Source organism: Pteropus medius, unplaced genomic scaffold, assembly GCF_902729225.1.
Source record: "Pteropus medius unplaced genomic scaffold, Ma_sr-lr_union100, whole genome shotgun sequence".
NCBI lineage: Eukaryota > Metazoa > Chordata > Mammalia > Chiroptera > Pteropodidae > Pteropus > Pteropus medius.
Window position 1 is genome coordinate 2886288 of NW_024340701.1, and position 19000 is coordinate 2905287.

General features: G+C 35.8%; 1 protein-coding gene across 3 annotated transcripts in view; it reads left to right on the plus strand.

The window, feature by feature from the left end:
- Positions 1–19000, plus strand: part of CYP4X1 (cytochrome P450 family 4 subfamily X member 1) — a 41894-nt gene that overhangs the window by 6626 nt on the left and 16268 nt on the right. For all 3 annotated transcript variants that reach the window (XM_039885391.1, XM_039885399.1, XM_039885384.1), the window contains exons 2-8: positions 1801–1942; positions 3239–3283; positions 3883–4010; positions 6019–6146; positions 6228–6382; positions 16426–16529; positions 17065–17255. In XM_039885391.1, coding sequence (XP_039741325.1) covers positions 1801–1942; positions 3239–3283; positions 3883–4010; positions 6019–6146; positions 6228–6382; positions 16426–16529; positions 17065–17255 — 893 coding nt within the window. The remainder of the gene's footprint in view (positions 1–1800; positions 1943–3238; positions 3284–3882; positions 4011–6018; positions 6147–6227; positions 6383–16425; positions 16530–17064; positions 17256–19000) is intronic.

Below are 19000 nucleotides of genomic sequence, written 5' to 3' on the forward strand. Positions count from 1 at the left end.
GCAGGCCAATGAATCCTAGCCAGTGTGTGAGACCTAGTGTGTGTATATGCAGAGTATGTATGTGTGTTTGTATGTAATTCAAGGAAAGTCTGTATAGTTAGATAGTAAAGCACTTGGGCTTTAGAGTTCAACCTGGGTTTGAATCCTTACTACTAGTTGCAGCCATATTGCCTTGAACAGATACTTAACCTCTCTAAGGTTCAATTTCCCCATTTATAAAATGGAGATTGCAATTGTATCTGTTCCATTGGATTTCTCATGTAAAGAATAAACATGGAAAGCACTTGGAAGCATCCAGTTCATAGTAGTGCTTGGTAAATGTTAGCTATTATCATTTCTCTGAGGACGAAGCAAATTCCAAATATTTCTGAACAATGTCTTCTAAATATGTGTAATAAGTATTTTCAAATGTATTTAATGCTGCTATGAATGAAAAAAAAAGATAAATTCATATATTCCAAGAGTCACAATAACTTTCAGTCCTTTTTGTCTAGACAGGAATTTCTAAAAGTATAACCAAATGCTTGTGGCTGAGAGTGTCCATGACAATTTCTAATCCAAAAAAATAATCCTCATACTAGGCTATAATTTCCATGAGGGCAAATACCTTACTTGTCTTATATTTCCCTGCATCTCTATCACCTGGCACATATAATAGGCACTTAATAAATAGTCATCTGTTTATTGTTTGCAAATGAATAAATGAGTAAATAGTAGCATTGTTGGAAAACATTGCTTGTGTCACCAGTGGGTGCTTGTCACTGACTTGATTGTGAGAATGTTAGCAAAAAATAGTCTGCAGCACTTCAGGAACTAGATTGTAAAAGTCTCAACCTTTAGGGGCCCTAAACGATCCAGGGTGCACTTCATGGGTTAGAGGTGCTAGTTGGTAGCACAGGAAATAGGAGCCAAAGTTTTCTACCTCTCTGAGGGTAAAAATAAACAATCACATGGCAAATTCTGTGTGATTGTTCACACAAAGAATATTTTTGCAGGTCAGGATCCCTATGCTCAAATGTGTAACTAGGCACACCCAGACACACACGTACGGGTCCCCACCAACACCTACACTTTATACAAGAAGCATATATAAATGAATCTTATTGTCAGTGATTTAGTGGAACTATTTAAACAAGCCATTAGCAATCTGCTCATCAGGCAAAAAGTTCATTTCTGATGGTAGCGTTTGTACTCTGATTTATAAATGTTGGTAGCTGAGAGTTTTGTATTTGAGTTTGCTTCAAGCTTCACATGCCTCTAAATGAGCCTTTGGCTATTATATAGGAAAAGAATTGGATTTTCTTTGTAGATAGAGTTGGCAAGTTTTTAGAAAGGAGTATTTACTATTATGGCATGAGAAAGAAACACTTATCCACAGTTAGAGAAAGGAGAAGGGAGAAAGAATGGTGAGCTGGGTGGTGGGTCATGTTTAACCGACTAACGGTTAGCTTCCCACATAGGGGAAAAAAAATCGTTTTCAGCTTCCAGGCTCCACTCCTAAGTGTGTGACTCGGCTCTCTTCACCCTCTCGGTTGGGAAAACTGCTCACAGTGTAAGTCATTTGGTAGTGACTTATTCACTATATTTATATTGAGAAGATAAATACACTAACTTTGTTTAAAATATTATACCTCAAGCTTAGAAATCCCTAGGAAAGCATATCCACCTACTTCCAGAAACAGGGTACGGCCCTCTGCCTGTATGACCTTATCTAGGCCCTAAACTCAGCTTGCATCTGTAGGAAGGGATGAGTCTAGATTGGCTGGCATCTCTAATTTCCTTCACTTTTTTTCCCTGCAGTTAATTCAGGATGGTAAATTGGAGAAACTTGAAGAGCTTGTCGAAAAATACCCGCGTGCCTTTCCTTTCTGGGTTGGGCCCTTTCAGGCATTTTTCTATATCTATGACCCGGACTATGCAAAGACATTTCTGAGCAGAACAGGTAAGAAAAGGGGTGTATCTCAAGAACCTCATCCTCCTAGGAGCTATATACACAACCCACAGGCAGGATTCTAAAGAAATTCTGAAGCAAAGATTAGTATTAGGCCTTTAAGAGACACTGGAAGAAGTGTGGAAAGCTTTTCTACCGATCCTGAAGGGGATTTCCATGTCCCCCAGTCCCTTGACTAGTTCAGACTCTCATGGGCTCTTTTAGGTCACTACCTTAGAGAAAAGCTTAGAACTGGTACCACCAGATCACAGGGTGAGGGGGGCACTTTCTTTGTCTCTTTTGGTTTTGTGACTTCAGTATCAGCAACACTCCCCACCCCACCCTCTTTCTCTTTTGTTGTTGTAGTCGTTGTTGTTTTGACTTTTTGACTTTTTGACTTTTTTAGATTTGATTTGAGCCAAACTGACAATTGCTTGGAAGCAAGATCTAAAATGCTCCCCTAAGCTCCCTTCTTGAGCGTTAAGTTTTCAGGAGCATTTGGAAGCAGCTCTGCCTGTGCTGGTTCAGTATGTAAACCCAAATGCTAGATTCTTACTTTATCCAGTCTAACCTCTTTATTGTGGTCCAAATTTTGTTTTCATTTTCTGCATATTTCTCAACTGTGTTCCCTTGGGAGAAGAAGTCATCTGACTCCCCCTCCATCCAATTCTTTTTCAAGGCTTCCATGGTAAATTATCTTATAGCACAAAATTAAAATGTCCAGTTTTTGTTCCAATGACTTCGTAAACTAAGGGCGAATATTCTTGTCTTTCTTCCCTGTGCCATTGCCTGCATTACTCTTAGCAAAACCTAATAAAAGAAAACAGCTTTTTCCATGCCTCCCATTTCCCTAGTTCTCTCTGATTGGTTTCATGTTCACCTCTTAACAGGACAAGAGCTGTAAAACACCTCCACATTAGAGTTCATGAGAACCCCAAGAGACATTTGGACCTTGCTTTCTGGTGTTTCCCCAGCCCCTTTCTGTTAATTTGCTCTCCAAAAAGGATATGATAAGTTGTCCTAATTCCTGTTCTGGAAACTTTGTAACCCTCCAGCAATCACTATTTCTGTTAGAGGAAGTGTCAACAAGGAAAGAATCTGGATTTGTTTACCTTCCTCAGGGGGTTAGCTATCCTACCCCCACCTCCCACACCCCCAGCTCCTACCACAGGATGCAAGGAATGAGCCTGAGGCTGCCTTTTGCTGACTATTTGTGGTTAGTGTAGGCAAATGAAGAGAACCTTCATCAGCTTTGATTGATAATCTTCCTCTAATGCTGTCTTTTGTTTCCTCTGCTTGACTCTGCAGATCCCAAGTCCAAGTACCTGTGCAAGTTCTTGGTTCCATGTCTTGGTATGTATGTGCATATGAGGAGGATGACCTACTCTGTCCCTAGAAATCCCCTTTCTATAGTAGAGCATTCCAAAGAAACTCAAATAGGAATTCAAAAGTGTTAAGAGTATAGTAGAGCTATACTGCAAATTATCTAGGGAGAAGGTCAAGAGGGCATGCTAAGGTCAAAGATAAATATTTGTTGTATTTCTACTGTGAGCTAGAGACCAGGTTGTGTGCTTTATATACACCCTCCACTTAATCTGCACAACAACACAGTGAATTAGATATTTAATATCACACTTTATCATTGAGAAAGCCAAGCCTCAGGAAGGTTGAGTGACTTACCCAGTTGTAACAGGTAGTAACTGATGATTTCAGGATTTGCATTCTCATCAGGCTTTAAAGCATGAGTTCTTTCTCACAATGCTAAATATATCCACTCCAGATGTAAGCTTCAAAACTCACCTCAATCTTAATATATGAGCACTATTTCGATAGTCCACTGTCATGACAACTTGTGCTTCATGGTCACTCCATGGTGTCTGTGTTCCTCACCTCTCCTTCCTCATCTCATCTAATAAAAATGTCATGAGGTTTTGTGCCTTTAATTTCTCAAGGAGAAGGACTACTGAATCTAAATGGACCCAAGTGGTTCCAGCACCGACGCCTAATAACTCCTGTATTCAATTTTAACATCTTGAGATCGTACATCAAGGTCATGGCCCATTCTGTGAATATAATGCTGGTAAGTGAAGGGACACAAGTGTTCTGGTGTGTTGCAAAATGCTTCCAACAGGGAGTAAATTAGACATATGTTTAGTGGATAGAGAAAGTCAAAGGGGGATGATTTCTAGAAATTAACCAATGTACAAGTACCCACTGAACAAGAGTGTATCTATGTAAGCCTTTGCTATGGTGCTTTGGATTTTATATATATATATATAAATAAAATTTCATTTATATATATATATATATAAATGAAGATCTGCTCATCTGTCTTAGATCTATTTTGAGATCTTATGGCAGTAAACCAAGTACCAAGTAGTAGATTCAAATGGTAAGTGGTGTAGGTGTCAGGTAAGGAAATCATAGCTTCAGATTCAGAGGAGGTTCAGATTCAGAGGAGGTTCAGATTTACCATGAAATATGAGCTAGACTTGAATATGTGGATAACATTGATAAGGGAATCTAGGTGGAGTGAGTTAGTGTGAATAAAGGTTTTGAGGTTGGAATGGACTTTCCTGATGGCCATAAATGACCTAGCAAATGATAAGTGCCTACATTAAAGTCACAGATGTGAGTTTCCTCCTGTAGAAAGCAAAGGAGCTGACCTGTGCCCTTGAAAAGAGCAGAGGGGATATTGCTATGGGTAGTCCCTGATTAAAAATGAGTTCTATTCCAAAACTGTACTTGTACGTGATATACTTTTAATTTTAAAATTGTACTTATTTAAAAGTCAGATAAGTAATTCACTAATACAGTTTCATCATGAACACTTCCAACACCACAAACAAAGCCAAAGTTTTCCTCCACCTTCAGATGCAAGACCATCCCTTTTCCCAAGAGACAACCACTGTTACCAGCTGATTGGCTGTGTTCTCAGCCAAGCTCTCAGAAGCGGATTTAACCTGAAGTCTGCCAGGACTGTGGTAAAGTACCCAAGAGTTCTCGAGGCAGAGAGCTCGAGGTGCAGGTTAGAGTGGGAGAGGGCATGCTCTTCCAATTCTGGTGCTGTGCAGCTTTATGCACAATTGCGTATCAGCCACTGGTGGTATTTGAGTTTATATCTCCATTGCAATAAACCATTTCTACCTCTCTCACTCCTCAGTCCCACACAGCCTCTCCTCTCACTGAATTGTGCCAGCTTTGAGCCTTCTCTTTGCTCTCATTTCGTCTAAACTCACTTTTTTTTACTCAGTAAAACCTACATAATTCAGGATGAAAGCAATTGACTAAACAATTGACGCAGGTAAAAAGCTGTCTTAAAAAATCCATTTGCCTTTTTCCCCTATGGCCTCCAAATTCTTAGCATCTAGCTATAGGCACAAGTGCCCAACAAATGTTGGTTGATCCAAACTTAAACATTTAGATTTATTCGTATTTTTATACAAAGAATGCTTATTATGACAAAAACATTTTCAACAGAGAACTCTGTAGCAGTTTAAGCCACAAAACATTTCAGGTAGCGCATCTCATTGCGGGGGGGTGGCGAGTGAAGTGGACACAGGCCAGTTGCCTGCAGGGTTCCTGTTCACAGCTTCTCCCTGTCTCCCACTTCTAAATCAAAAATGTTTTTTGTTTTTGTTTTTTAAATATTCCAAGTTTATTTTAAATGCGGTTTTGGTGGTTGGGAGTAGTGATGGGGTGGGACGTCTAGCAGTTTGGGGACCGAAGATGAAGGAAGCCCTGAGGAGACCCCTTGTAATTATGGGTATCAGAGATTGTCTGTTTTACTGAAACTCTGGTCTGTTATAAAGCAGAGTTATGATAATAACTGAAAGGTCGAAGATATTTAATTCAGCCATTGACTGAATACCTGGTTTACTTCATGCTCTTTCTCACCCAGCTGGGTGCATTTTTTTTTTCCCTTCCTCATGCCAAGTAAACACTTGGCTTATTTCCTTGTATGACTTTTGCCCCTTGCTAATTCAGGGTTGTCTCCTGTACATCGTTAAGGGCAGGGTCAGGGAGGAGATTTGAGACTAAGGCACTCTGATGATGATGATGTTGTTGATCTTAACCTCCTGGGCCAGGGTAAGTGGGAGAAGATTTGCGGCACTCAGGACACACTTGTGGAGGTCTTTGGGCACATCCGTTTGATGACCCTGGACACACTTATGAAATGTATTTTCAGCCAGGAGACCAACTGCCAAATAAACAGGTCAGTGACGGGAGGGCAAAAAAAGACATTTGTTTGGCATTATATAAATCATTTATTAACGTATCCCCACTTTCTCTCTAGCAACGATGATCATTATGTAAAAGCAATGTCTGAAGCCAGCAAAATCAACTTTTCCCATTTGTACGGTTTCTTACTTCACCATGACATAATTTTCAAATTCAGCCCTGACGGCCACCGCTTACAGGAGTTAAGCAAAATTCTGCATCAGTACGCAGGTATTTCTTGGGTTTGGGTTGCCCAAGTGCATAACTCTATGGTATCTGTGTAGAGGAATAGGCTTTAATGTGAAAAGAGAGAATTTTATTCTTAATGGAGACTTTATATGAACACTGCTCAAATGAAATAGAAGTCCTTGCAAAGAGTTTGCTATATTCAGAGTAGTAGTCTTGTGAGACGTTTTCCGTACATCATACAGTTTTCATTATGTATAATTTTTATTCATACAAATATAGCAGAACAAATGGACATTTAATAGTTCAAAGTGTACGTGGCATATAGCTTTTCATGCCATGACTGCAGTAATAATGATGAGCCAAAAATATTCATGCAACATAGGAATGAATAAGGGGGACAGAGTAAACATGGGCATACATTCAAAGAAGGGGGAAATGGGGAGTTGTCTAATGGGTATAAAGGTTTAGTTATGGAAGATGAATAAGGTCTAGAGATCTGCTGTACAATTTAGTGCCTGTGGTTAACAATAGACACTGTGGTGATGATTAAATATGTTAATATACGTAAAGCGCTCAGGACGGTTTCTGGAACTGAATAAATGTTGAAAATAAAATATATTCGTTCCCAGGAAATATGCAAGACACACCTACACATGCACACTCACACACATATATACACACATGAACATAGATATAATAAGGAGGATGCAGAGATAAGCAGGTAGAAACAATGTAAGACACAAATGGTGCTTCCACTTCTTTCTATTGCCAGATAATATTCTTTTGTATAGATACACTGCAAATTGAGAAATAGTTCTCAAACCTGTTCCCATCATGATCCACACAGAAAATGTTAACATTTGTATGGCTCATTGGAGTAACAGGAGTGAATTTTGTGGCATCTGCATAGGACTTGGCGAAAAAGTTCTTTACATGTTCTTTAAATTACATACTTATGATTAAAAAACAATACAGACTATTAAAGATTAATTGTTAAATTCAGAATGAAATCTTTCAATTTTTAAAATGTGTATTTAGTCAAAATTATCAATAATTTCTTTCATTGCATCTGGATTTTGAGTAATCGTCCAAAGCCTTCCCCTATTTTAGGGTATCTCAACCATGGTGCTAAAAATCAGTCTTTATTGTGAGAAGCTGTCCATAGGATGTTCAGCTGGATCCCTGACATCTACCCACTCAATGCCAGTAGGACTCTGACAGTTGCAGCAACCAAAAATGTCACCAGACATTGCTGAATGTCTCCTGGTATCAAAATTGTCCCTGGTTGAGAACCAATGCCCTGTACCCAGATTGTAGAGAGATTCATCCATGTTTTCTTCTGGCGAGTGTATGGTTTTGTTCTTTCTGCATTTAGATCTCTGCTCCACTTAGAGTTTATTCTTATATATGATGTGAGGTGTTGATCTAATTTTTCCAAATGATTATTCAGTTGTCCCATCATCACTTATTAAAAAGTTACATCTTTTCCAGTAGTTTTAGATGACCACCTCTATCACACTCTATATTGACCTACGTACTCGGACCTATTTCTGGACTTCTTTTTTATTCCATTGGTCTGTCTACCTATTCATATGCTAGAATCACACTGATTTATTTAATTTTGTAGTATTTTAGTAGAAATTTTATAGTATTTTTCAAATTAAAATTTTTTTAGAGAGTTTGGGGCCTACAGAAAAATTGAGCAAAAAGCACAGAGTTCCCTTATACTTCCTCATCTCCCCCACCCCTTCCACACACACACATACACAGTTTCTCCTATTATTAACATCTTGTATTAGTGTGGTACATTTGTTATAATTAATGAGCCAATATCGATATGCTATTATTAACTAAAGGCAATAGGGTTAACTTTAGGGTTCACTCTTTATGTTGCACACTGTATGGGTTTTAAAAAGTATATAGATATATTTACACCATTGCAGTATCATGCAGAATAGTTTCACTGTCCTAAAAACTCCCCTGTGCTCCACCTATTGATCCGCTCTTTCCTTGCCCTGAACTTTGGCAGCCACTGATTTTTTTTACTCTCTTTATAGTTTTGCCTTTTCCATGTCATTAGTTGGAATCATACTGTATATAGCCTTTTCAGATTGGTTTGTTTCACTTAGCAATATGCATTTAAAGTTCCTCCATGTCTTTTAATGGCTTCATAGTGCATTTCTTTCTATTGCCAAATAATATTCTATTGTATGGATGTACCACAGTTTGTTTACCCATTTTCCTGTTGAAGGATATCTTGATTGCTTCAAAGTTTTGGCAGTTTTGAATAAAGCTGCTATAAACATGTTCAAGTGTTCAAGTTTCTGTGTGGACTTAAGTTTTTAACTCCTTTGGATAAATACCAAGGAGCATGATTGCTGCATTGTATGGTAAGAACATGTTAGTTTTGTAAGAATTCACCACATTATCTTCCGAAATGCTGTATCATTTTTGCATTCCCACCAGCAATGAACGAGTTTCTGTTGCTCCACATCCTTGCCAGCATTTGGTTGTTAGTGTTCTGGATTTGGGTAATTCTAATAGGCATCTCATTGCTGTTTTAATTTGCATTTCCCTGATGGCATATGTTATGGAGCATCTTTTTATATACTGATTTTGCTGTCTGCATCTCTTCTTTGGTGAGGTGTCTGTTAGGTCTTTGGCTCATTTTTTAATTGGATCTTTTTCTTATTGTTGACTTTTGAGTTCTTTGTACATTTTGGATGCCAATTCTTTATCAGAAGTGTCTTTGGCAAATGTTTTCTCCCAATATGTGGCTTGTCTTTTCATTCTTAATTGTTACTTTTTGCTAAGTGGAAATTTTTAATTCTAACGAAGTCCAGCTTGTTGAATTTTTTCTCTCATGGATTATGCTTCTGGTGTTGTATCTTAAAAAATCACTTTCAAACCCAAGGTCATATATTTTCTTTTATGTGTTTTAGGAATTTTATACTTAGTTTAGTTTACTTACTTTAGTTTTATACTTAGGCCTATGATTTATTTTACATTAATATTTGTGAAAAGTGTGAGACCTAAATTCTCTTTTTTTGTACATGGATGTCCAGTCATTCCAGCACAATTGTTGAAAAGATTATCCTTTCTTCATTGAATTGTCTTTGCTTCTTTGTCAAAGTCAATTCTATATTTGTGTGGGTCTGTTTTGGGGCTATCTAGTCTGTTCCCTTGATCTATTTGTCTCTTTTTTCACCAATACCAGACTGTCTTGATTACATTCTTTTAGAAGAAGTCTTAAATTCAGGTAGTGTCAGTCCCTCGACTTTATTGTTCTTTAATATTGTATTGGTTATTCTGGGTCTTTTGCCTTTCCATATAAACTTTATAATCAGTTTGTTGATATCCATAAAATAATATTTTAGGTTTTTTATTGTGATTTTGTTGAATCTCGAGATCAGGTTAGGAAGGACACCGTATTGAGTCTTCCCGTTCATGTACGTGGAATCTCTCTCAATTTATTTAGATCTTTTTTGATTTCTTTCATCCGAGTTTTGTAGTTTTTCTCATATATGTTGTTTATATATTTTGTTAGTTTGTTATACTTAAGTATTTTATTTTTTGGTGCTAATATAAATGATATTGTATTTTAAATTTCAAGTTTTCATTATTTATTGGTAGTATATAAGAAATCAATTGACTTTTGTATATTAATTTTGTATCCTGCAACTTTGCTATAATTGCTTATTAGTCCCAGAAGATTTTTGTTAATTCTTTGGGACTTTTTACCTAGACAATTATGTCATCTGTGAACAAAGACAGTTTTATTTCTTCCCTCCTAATCTGTGTATCTTTTATTTCCTTTTCTTGTCTCAGTGCATTGGCTAGGACTTCCAGTAAAAATTTGAATAGGAGTGATGAGAGGGGACATCTTTGCTTGTATCTAATCTTAGCGGGAAACATCTAGTTTCTCATCATTAAATATGATATAAGCTGTAAGGTTTTTGTAGATTTTATTTACCAAGTTGAGGAAGCTCTTTCTCTATTCCTAGTATGCTGAGAGGTTCTTTTGTTGTTGTTTGTTGGTTTATTTGTTTAAATCATGAATAGGTATTGATTTTGTCACATTTTTTTTCCTATATCTTTTGATATAGTCATATGATTTTTCTTCTTTAGTTCATTGATGTGCTAGATTACATTAATTGATTTTTAAATGTTAAACCAGCCTTGTAGACCTGGAATAAATCCCACTTGGTGTATAATTCTTTTTATGCATTGACTATCCTTTCTTCATTGAATTGCCTTTGCTTTTTTGTCAAAGATCTGTTGGCTATATTTGTGTGGGTCTATTTTGGGGCTTTCTAGTCTGTTCCCTCGATCTATTTGTCTCTTTTTTCATCAATATCAGATTGTCCTTTGATGTATTGTTGGATTCAGTTTGCTAATACTTCGTTGAAGATTTTACATATATGTTCATGAGAGATATTGGTTTGTAGTTTTCTTGTAATATCTTTGTCTAATTTTGGTATTAAAATAATGGCTGGCCTAAAATGAGTTAGGAAGTATTCTCTCTATTTCTATTTTTTGGAAGAGATTATAGAGAATTCATATAATTTCTTCCTTAAATGCTTGGTAGAATTCACCAGTGAAACCATCTAGGCCTAGTCCTTTCTGTTTTGGAAGGTTATTAATTATTGACTTATTTAATAAATATAGGTCTATTCAGATTATCTATCTCTCTTGATGAGTTTTGGTACATGGCGTCAAGAAATTGGTCCATTTAATCTAGGTTATCAAATTTGTGAGTATAGAGTTGTTCATAATATTCTTTTATTATCTTTTTAATGTACATAAGATCAGTAGTGACAGCTAATTTTTATTTCTGATATTTTTAATTTGCGTCTTTTCTCTCTCTCTCTCTCTTTTTTTTTTAGTTACCTGGCTAGAGATTTATCAATTTTGTTTAAAAAAACAACTTTTGATTTCATCGATTTTTATCTTTTGGTTTCCTATTTTCAATTCTATTGTTGTCTACTCTAATTTTTATTATTTCTTTTCTTCTACTTTGAATTTGTTCTTTTTCTAATTTCCTAAGGTAGAAAGCTTAGATTGTTGATTTTAGATCTTTCTTTTTTCTAACACATACATTCAATGCTATAAATTTCCCTCTAAGCATTACTTTTACTATATCCCACAATTTTGCATTTTAATTTTAATTTAGTTGTATTTTAATTTTCACTTAGTTCAAAATATTTTTTAAATTGCTCTTAAGACTTCCTCTTTGACCCGTGTGTTGTTTAGAAAAGTGTGGTTTACTCTCCAAGTGTTTTCGGGTTTTCCAACTATCTTTCTATTATTGATTTCTATTCCATTGTTGTCTGAGAGCATACTTTGTATGATTTCTGTTCTTTTAAAATTTAGGGTGTGTTTGATGGCCCAGAATGGGGTCTATCTTGGTGAATGTTCTGTAGAGCTTGAGAAGGAGGTATATTCTGTTGTTGTTGAATGAAGTATTCTATGCATGTCAAATAGATTTAGTTGATGGATGATATTGTTTAGTTCGATTATGTCCTTGATGGTTTTTTGCCTGCTGGATCTGTTCTTTACTGATAGAGGGGTGTTAAAGTCTCCAACTTAGTAGATTTTTCTGTTTCTTCTTGTAGTCCTATTAGTTTTTGCCTCATATATTTTGACACTCTGTCATTAGAGGCATTCACATTAAAGACTGTTGTCTTTTGTCATACTTGACCTTTTCATCCTTGATCCCTAATAATTTCTGTTGCTCTGAAATCTATTCTGTCTGAAATTCATGTAGCTATTTCAGTGATCATTTCAGCAGCACATATAATATAGCTACTTCAGCTTTCTTGTGATTGGTTAGTGTGGTATAGCTTTCTTTATTTCTTTACTTTTTAAAAATAAGTAATGTTGGTGTATAATATTATATTAGTTTCAGGTATACAACATAGTGATTCACATCTGTGTACCTTATGAAGTGATCACCACAACAATTCTATTAACCTTCTGTCACCACACAGAGTTATTATGACATTACCGACTATATTCCCTATGATGTACATAAAATCTCCGCAACTTATTTATTTTATAACTGGAAATTTGTCTCTCTTAATCTTCATTGTTGCCCATCTGCCCCCCACCCCCACTGGCAGCTAGCAGTTTGTTCTCTGTTTCTAAATCTGTTTCTGTTTTGCTTTGCTTGCTCATTTATTTTTACCTTTAGATTCTACATATAAATGAAATCATACAGTATTTGTCTTTCTCTGTCTGACTTATTTCACTTAGCATAATACCCTCTAGGTCTAATCATGTTATCACAAATGGCAAAATTTCAATCTTTTTATAGCTGAGTAATATTACATTGTGTCGTATCCAAGAAATTCTTGCCAAGTCCAGTGTTGTGAAGCTTTTGCCCTGTGTTTTCTTCTAAAAGTTTTATTGTTTTAGGTCTTACAATTAGATCCTTGATGCATTTTGAGTAAATTTTTGTATATGGTATTAGGTAAAGGTCCAACTTCATTCTTTAGCATGTGGATGTTTTCTCAGTACTGTTTATTGAAAAGACTGTTCTTTTCCCCATTGAATGATCTTAGCACCATTGTTCAAAAATCATTTGATCACATATGTTAGGGTTTATTTCTTGGCTCTCTGTTCTATTCATATATGGTATATGTCTATCTTTATGCCAATACCACACTGTTTTGATAACCATAGCTTTGTAGTAAGTTTCAAATTAGGAGTGTGAGTCCTCTGGTTTTGTTCTTTTTAAAGATGGTTTTGGCTATTTGAGGTCTCTTAAGAGTCCATATGAGTTTTAGGATGGAATTTTCTATTTATTATCACTATGTATTTTTAAGGATATAATTTTTCCTTTGTTCACTGATTAAATGTCTCATTTATTTTGATAACTAATGCTTTTATTATCTTTTTTCCAGAAATTCTATAATTTCTGTTTGTATTTTCCTTTCATCCCAAAGATGTTTAATAGAAGGTTTATAAATTTCTAAGTGGAAAGGATTTTTATTTTTTATTTTACAAAAATTCTAGTTTTATTGCATTATAATATTAGAATCAATATTTCTGCTTCATGGAACTTAATATTTTCTTTCATTTAATATATGATCGATTTTTGTAAATATTCCATGTGCTCTTGAGAAGATATATTCTCTTTTATTAGGAATAGTGCATGATATTTCCCCTCATATGTTTTGCCTTATTAATATGTTTAGATCTTTGATATCTTATTTTTGTCTATTTGATCTGCCCTATACTGAAAGTGGTATGCTAAAGACTCCTATTACTAGTGTGATCCTGCCTATTTTTCCTTGCCACTCCTGTAGTTTCTGTTTTATGTGGGTACTTCTCTGTTATTTGGTGTGTGTATATGTTCATAACTATTGTGTAGTATGATGTGTCTTCTAGCATTAAAAACCGACCCTGTTTAATGAGTTTTTGCTAAAATATACTTTATCTGATATCGGGATTGCTACCTCTTGTTTCTTATACCAGACATTTCCATTTGTCTGGTATATTCTTGTCCATCCTTTTATTTTCAGCCGTTTTGAATTACTTTTAAGTGTTTTTCTTATATGAAGCACATAGTTGGGTTTTGCTTTATGAACTAATTAAAATTTTTTAAAAATTTAGTAAGCAAGTCATTCCCATTCTTATTTATTGAAATGCTTGATATGTTTGATCTCAGCACTGTCATATTATTACATTTTACTGTGTGTATTATAATTACTGTGTGTATTAGTTTCCAAGGGTTGCAATCGCAATTCATCACAGATTGGATAACTTAAAACAACATAAATTTACTCTCTCACAGTTCTGGAGGTTAGAAGTCTAAAAACAAAGTGTTGGCAGGTTCATGATCCTTCTTGAAAGCTCCTTCAAGTCTTCTAAGGAAGAACTCTTCCTTGCTTCTTCCTCCCTTCTGGTTGTTGCCAGTAATCCTTGGCATTCCTTGGCTTGTAGCTATATCACAGTAATTTCTTCCTCCGTCTTCACGTGATTGTCTTTCCTCTGCATGTCTACATTATTGCATTTGAACCGCTATCACAGAATACCATAGACTGGGTGGTTAATAAGCAACAAACATTCATTTCTCACAGTTCTGGAGGTTGGAAAGTACAAGATCGAGTCATCAGTAGATTTGGTGTCTGATGTTGGCCTTCTATCAATTCATAGATGGCTGTCTTCTCACTGTGTCCTCACATGGCAGAAGGGGTAAAGGGGCTCCCTTGGGTCCTATGGAGGCATCAATCTTATTTATGAGAGCTGTGCCCTCATGACCTAATCATCTCCCAAAGATCCCACCTCAGAATACCATCACATTGGGGATTAGGTTTCAGCACATAAATTTGGAGAGTACACAAACATTCAAATTATAGTAGTGTCTGTGTCCAAATTTTCTTCTTATAAGGATACCAATCATTGAATTAAGGCCCACCTTAATCTAATATATCTTAACTTGATTACATCATTGCAAAAAAAAAAAAAGACCTTATTTGCAGATAAGGCTACATTCACCGGTTCTGGGTAGACATGAATTTTGGGGGACATCATTCAACCCAGTGTACTGTGTTTCTTTCTCTATGTGGTATGTCTTCTTTGCTTTTTAAAAAATAGATTTTTTTTTATATATTTAGGAAGGTTTACATATATTTTTTATGGCTGTCATAGTATTTAGTTAATCTCCTTTTCCTTATTCAAACATTTGCTAACTGGTTGTCAGCATTTTTTATTGTGGTAAAATACGCACAACACAATGTTTATCATCTTCCCCTTTTAAAACCACAGTCAGTGCTATTAAGTACATTTGCATTGTTGTGCAACTATTACCACCATCCATCTCCAGAACTCTTTTCATCTTGCAAAACTGAAACTTTAAACCTATAATAACTCCTCATTTTACTTACCCCTCCTCAGCTCCTGGCAACCACCCTTCTACTTTCTGTCTCTATGAATTTGACTACTCTAGGTACCTCATATATGTGGAATCATAGAGTATTTGTCCTTTTGTGATTGGTTTTAGTTTGTCAGTTTTTAATGGCATCCTTTGATTTTTATTTATACCTATACAACTATTATGATCTTATTCTACTTTCTCCTTTATCCCTCCCTACTCCTTCTACTTTTAGTTGCATTGTTTTCATTTTTAATGTTTATGTGTTATTCTTCTGCCCACATCCTTACCTTTATTTTAGTCTGAGATCTAGAATTAAATCTATGAAATACTCTCCTCAGTTCTTTCAGTGAAGTTTTCCCAGCCATCTCTTGGTTGGATGAAGCTCATCCACTATTGATTCCTTAGGAAGTAATCATGCGCATAGTATTTTCTGAGTTTGTGCAACTTTATGTAGACCTGATACTTGAAGGACAATTTTGCTGAATATAAAACACTTATCTCACACTTCGTTTTTGCTCTTATTTTGCCTTGATTTCTTTATTGTTCTTGAGAAATATGATGCTAGCCTTCTTTTATTATCCTTAAAAGTCACTTGATCTTTTTGTCTCGAGTCTCTGAGGATTTTTTTCTCTATCTTCAATGTCAAATAGTTTTGTTAAGGTATATATTAGAATTGGTTATTCTGTTCCAATTTTTCCAGGCATAGGGTAGGCCTTTTAATATGTACATTTAAATTTTCTCTTTATTCCTGAAAGTTTTCTTGGATTATGGCTTTAAATGTTCTGTTCCATATTTTTTCTTTTAGTACCTTCTGTTATATATATATCGATATTTCTTTGCCTGTCTTTCATTTCACTCCATTTCATTTGATAACTCTTCCATGAAAACAAGATATTAGCCTGAAGAAGAAAAGAATGATTGGTCACTTGCACCTAACTTTGAAATCATCTTAATTATATTGCCTACCTAGTTATATTTTTCATCTATTGTGTTTGTCTTTGGAGCTTTGATCGAAGGTTGTCATTTGATGGGAAAACAGATGTCTACGAGAATTAAGTCTGTTCAAATATGATATACTCACTCCAACCTCGTGAAATCAGGCAAGATTTGAGGCTATTTATGGGCCATGACTTGCTCTGTAATTTATTTACTGTGATTGTCTTTGCTGTCACATTGGTAATGGGGAACTATTATTCTATCCCAGACCAGATAATCCAAGATAGAAAGAACTCCCTCAAGGATGAGAAGAAGCAGTGTAACACTCAGAAGACGTACCAGGATTTTCTGGATATTGTCCTTTCTGCCCAGGTAAATCTTTTAAATTTATGAGCCTGCTCATATATCTAGTTAATTGTGAAGGTAGGTGGCTGAATGGGGAAAAACTGATCAACTAAATTTAACAATACTTTTGAATTGATGGGTTGGCTCCATAGGTTTTGAAGTAAAGATAGAATTCTACAACTCTGTCACTAGAGGGAGTCAGATAAGACCAAAATTTTTACTGATTTGACAAAATTTGGTGACTATCATAAAGATACATGGTAGTTCAGGAAAACCAAGAAAAGAGGTCACAGGGTAAGCTGGTAAAATGATGACGAGGAGGAACATCTGGGTAAATCTGTCAGGATGATTGGAGGAACTCTTTGCAAACCCTGCTTTCCTTATCTAACTTTAGTCTTTTATGCTCTTAGCAAAGTGTGGCTCATAGTATATATTTGTTGAAATGAATTAAAATTGAACCTGTCATTGGAAACTATATCTTTTTCTAAAATTATTATTTTTATTGGGGCTCCAAACATCTATTAACTGATGCTGAATAAAAATATCTCTATTGTTCTTTTAGGGTGAAAATGGTGACAGCTTCTCAGACACTGAGCTACGGTCTGAGGTGAACACATTCATGGTGGCAGGGCAAGACACCATGGGAGGGAGCATTTCCTGGCTCCTCTACCACCTGGCTCAGAACCCTGAGCATCAAGAGAGATGCCGGGAGGAGATCAGGAGCATCCTGGGGGATGGGTCGTCCATCACCTGGTAAGATCTCCATCCCTAAATATTAATTCTAGTTCTCCTCCTGGGATTTTGTTTTATTCTTTCTTCTGGTACCTTGGTGACTATAGTGCCTCAAGATATGTGTATATGGAAGCAGAAGAGACTGGCTACCATTTTGCTTTTTCTAGCAGGCCCAAAATTATCCCTCTGCCTTTTGCAAAAGAAGTTCGTTCAACCACATGTTATCTACGTCATTGTTTCTCTAACCACAGTGTGTAAAATGTCTTTTTTTTTTTTTAACCCAGGCTTGAGTACGTTAGAAATGGAGACTTGACTCCTAGACTTACATTGAGAGCTTGAATGGTAGGGCTCAGGTAGGGCTTCTTCTCTGAGAGACCTGACAAGCATCTGCATCATTTAAGCCTCAGTGTAGAGATTCTCTCCATCCCCTTGTTCACTCCTCAGGATTGGCTTTGGACTTTGAACATAGTATGAAAGGATACATACTGAAGTTGAGTTTAGCAAATATAGACTGAGGACATTTTAAGTACTGAGGCACCAAAAATATGTACAAGATTATGTGGGAGTCCTGCCCTCTATGAGCTTACATCCTAGTATAGGAGACAGATCCCCATACAGATAGTTATAGAATAACTAGAGAGACATGTGATGCCTACCACAGAGACTTAGAAGACAGGTACCTAACCTGGCCTAGAGAACTCAAGGAGACTTCCTGGGATATCAGACACATAAGCTGCCTCTCTTGGGAAGGGCAGGAATTAGCTAGGTAGAAAACTTCAACCCCACTTTGCTAGACTTTGAGCCTATCTTGCTGTTGATGTAGCCCAGGTCATGAATTTACCCCTTAGACATGCTATTTGCAAAGAACACATGTCCCTACATTCTTCACCTTAGCTATGTATTTCGAATATTGTTGTTTTGCTGGTCAAAGGGATTAGCTCAATTTAACATTTGTAAAGAAACACTTGAATTTATATGGGTATAGTAAAGATCTCACTTTGTATAAGAAAATAATAGACCATAAATGAATGGTCTAATCAATAAAACACAAAATGCAGGGTTGATTAGTCATTTTTTATTCATTCGTTGAATTTGGAAACACTGTATACTACCTTCCAACATTAATTAGATATTTTAACATTGATATACAACTCAAATATTATCCTTTCTCATTCTTGTTTGGCTATGTGAAATGTGAGAACAATTAAGAAATCTTTTTCAGGTGAGAAAACAAAGTCCAGAGGATCTCTTTACTACCATTTATTTTAATGAGAAAAAATGGCAGTAATATTATAGGGAATAAAATATGGTTTGTTTGTTTTTTGGGGGTGCCGAAACCCAGGAACGAACCATAAAATATATTTTTATTCTATAATATGGCCTTAGAGTTACATATACTGGAATTTGTACATAGCATTTTGAGAATTGATAATTGTTTTAGACAGGTAATAATACTACACTGCAAAAAGCCATTTCTGGAAAACCTAGAAAGTTGTTTAGTGTCTCCATTTGGCTCCTTGTCAGCCCAGTTCTGCACTGGGTTAAAATTTCTCTCTTTTTGTTGCACCAGGGCTGAGATGGACAACACTGTTTTTCTTAAATATGCAAAGTGCCAGACTAAGCACAATGACTTTTTATTCTGGGTTCAAGGAGGAAAGAGTTCAAAATTAAAATTTCACATTATCGAATAGCCAAAGCCCGTATTCAAAATAAGTTATCAGAAAAACAAATAGAAATACAATAAAGCAAATAGACTAAATACTATA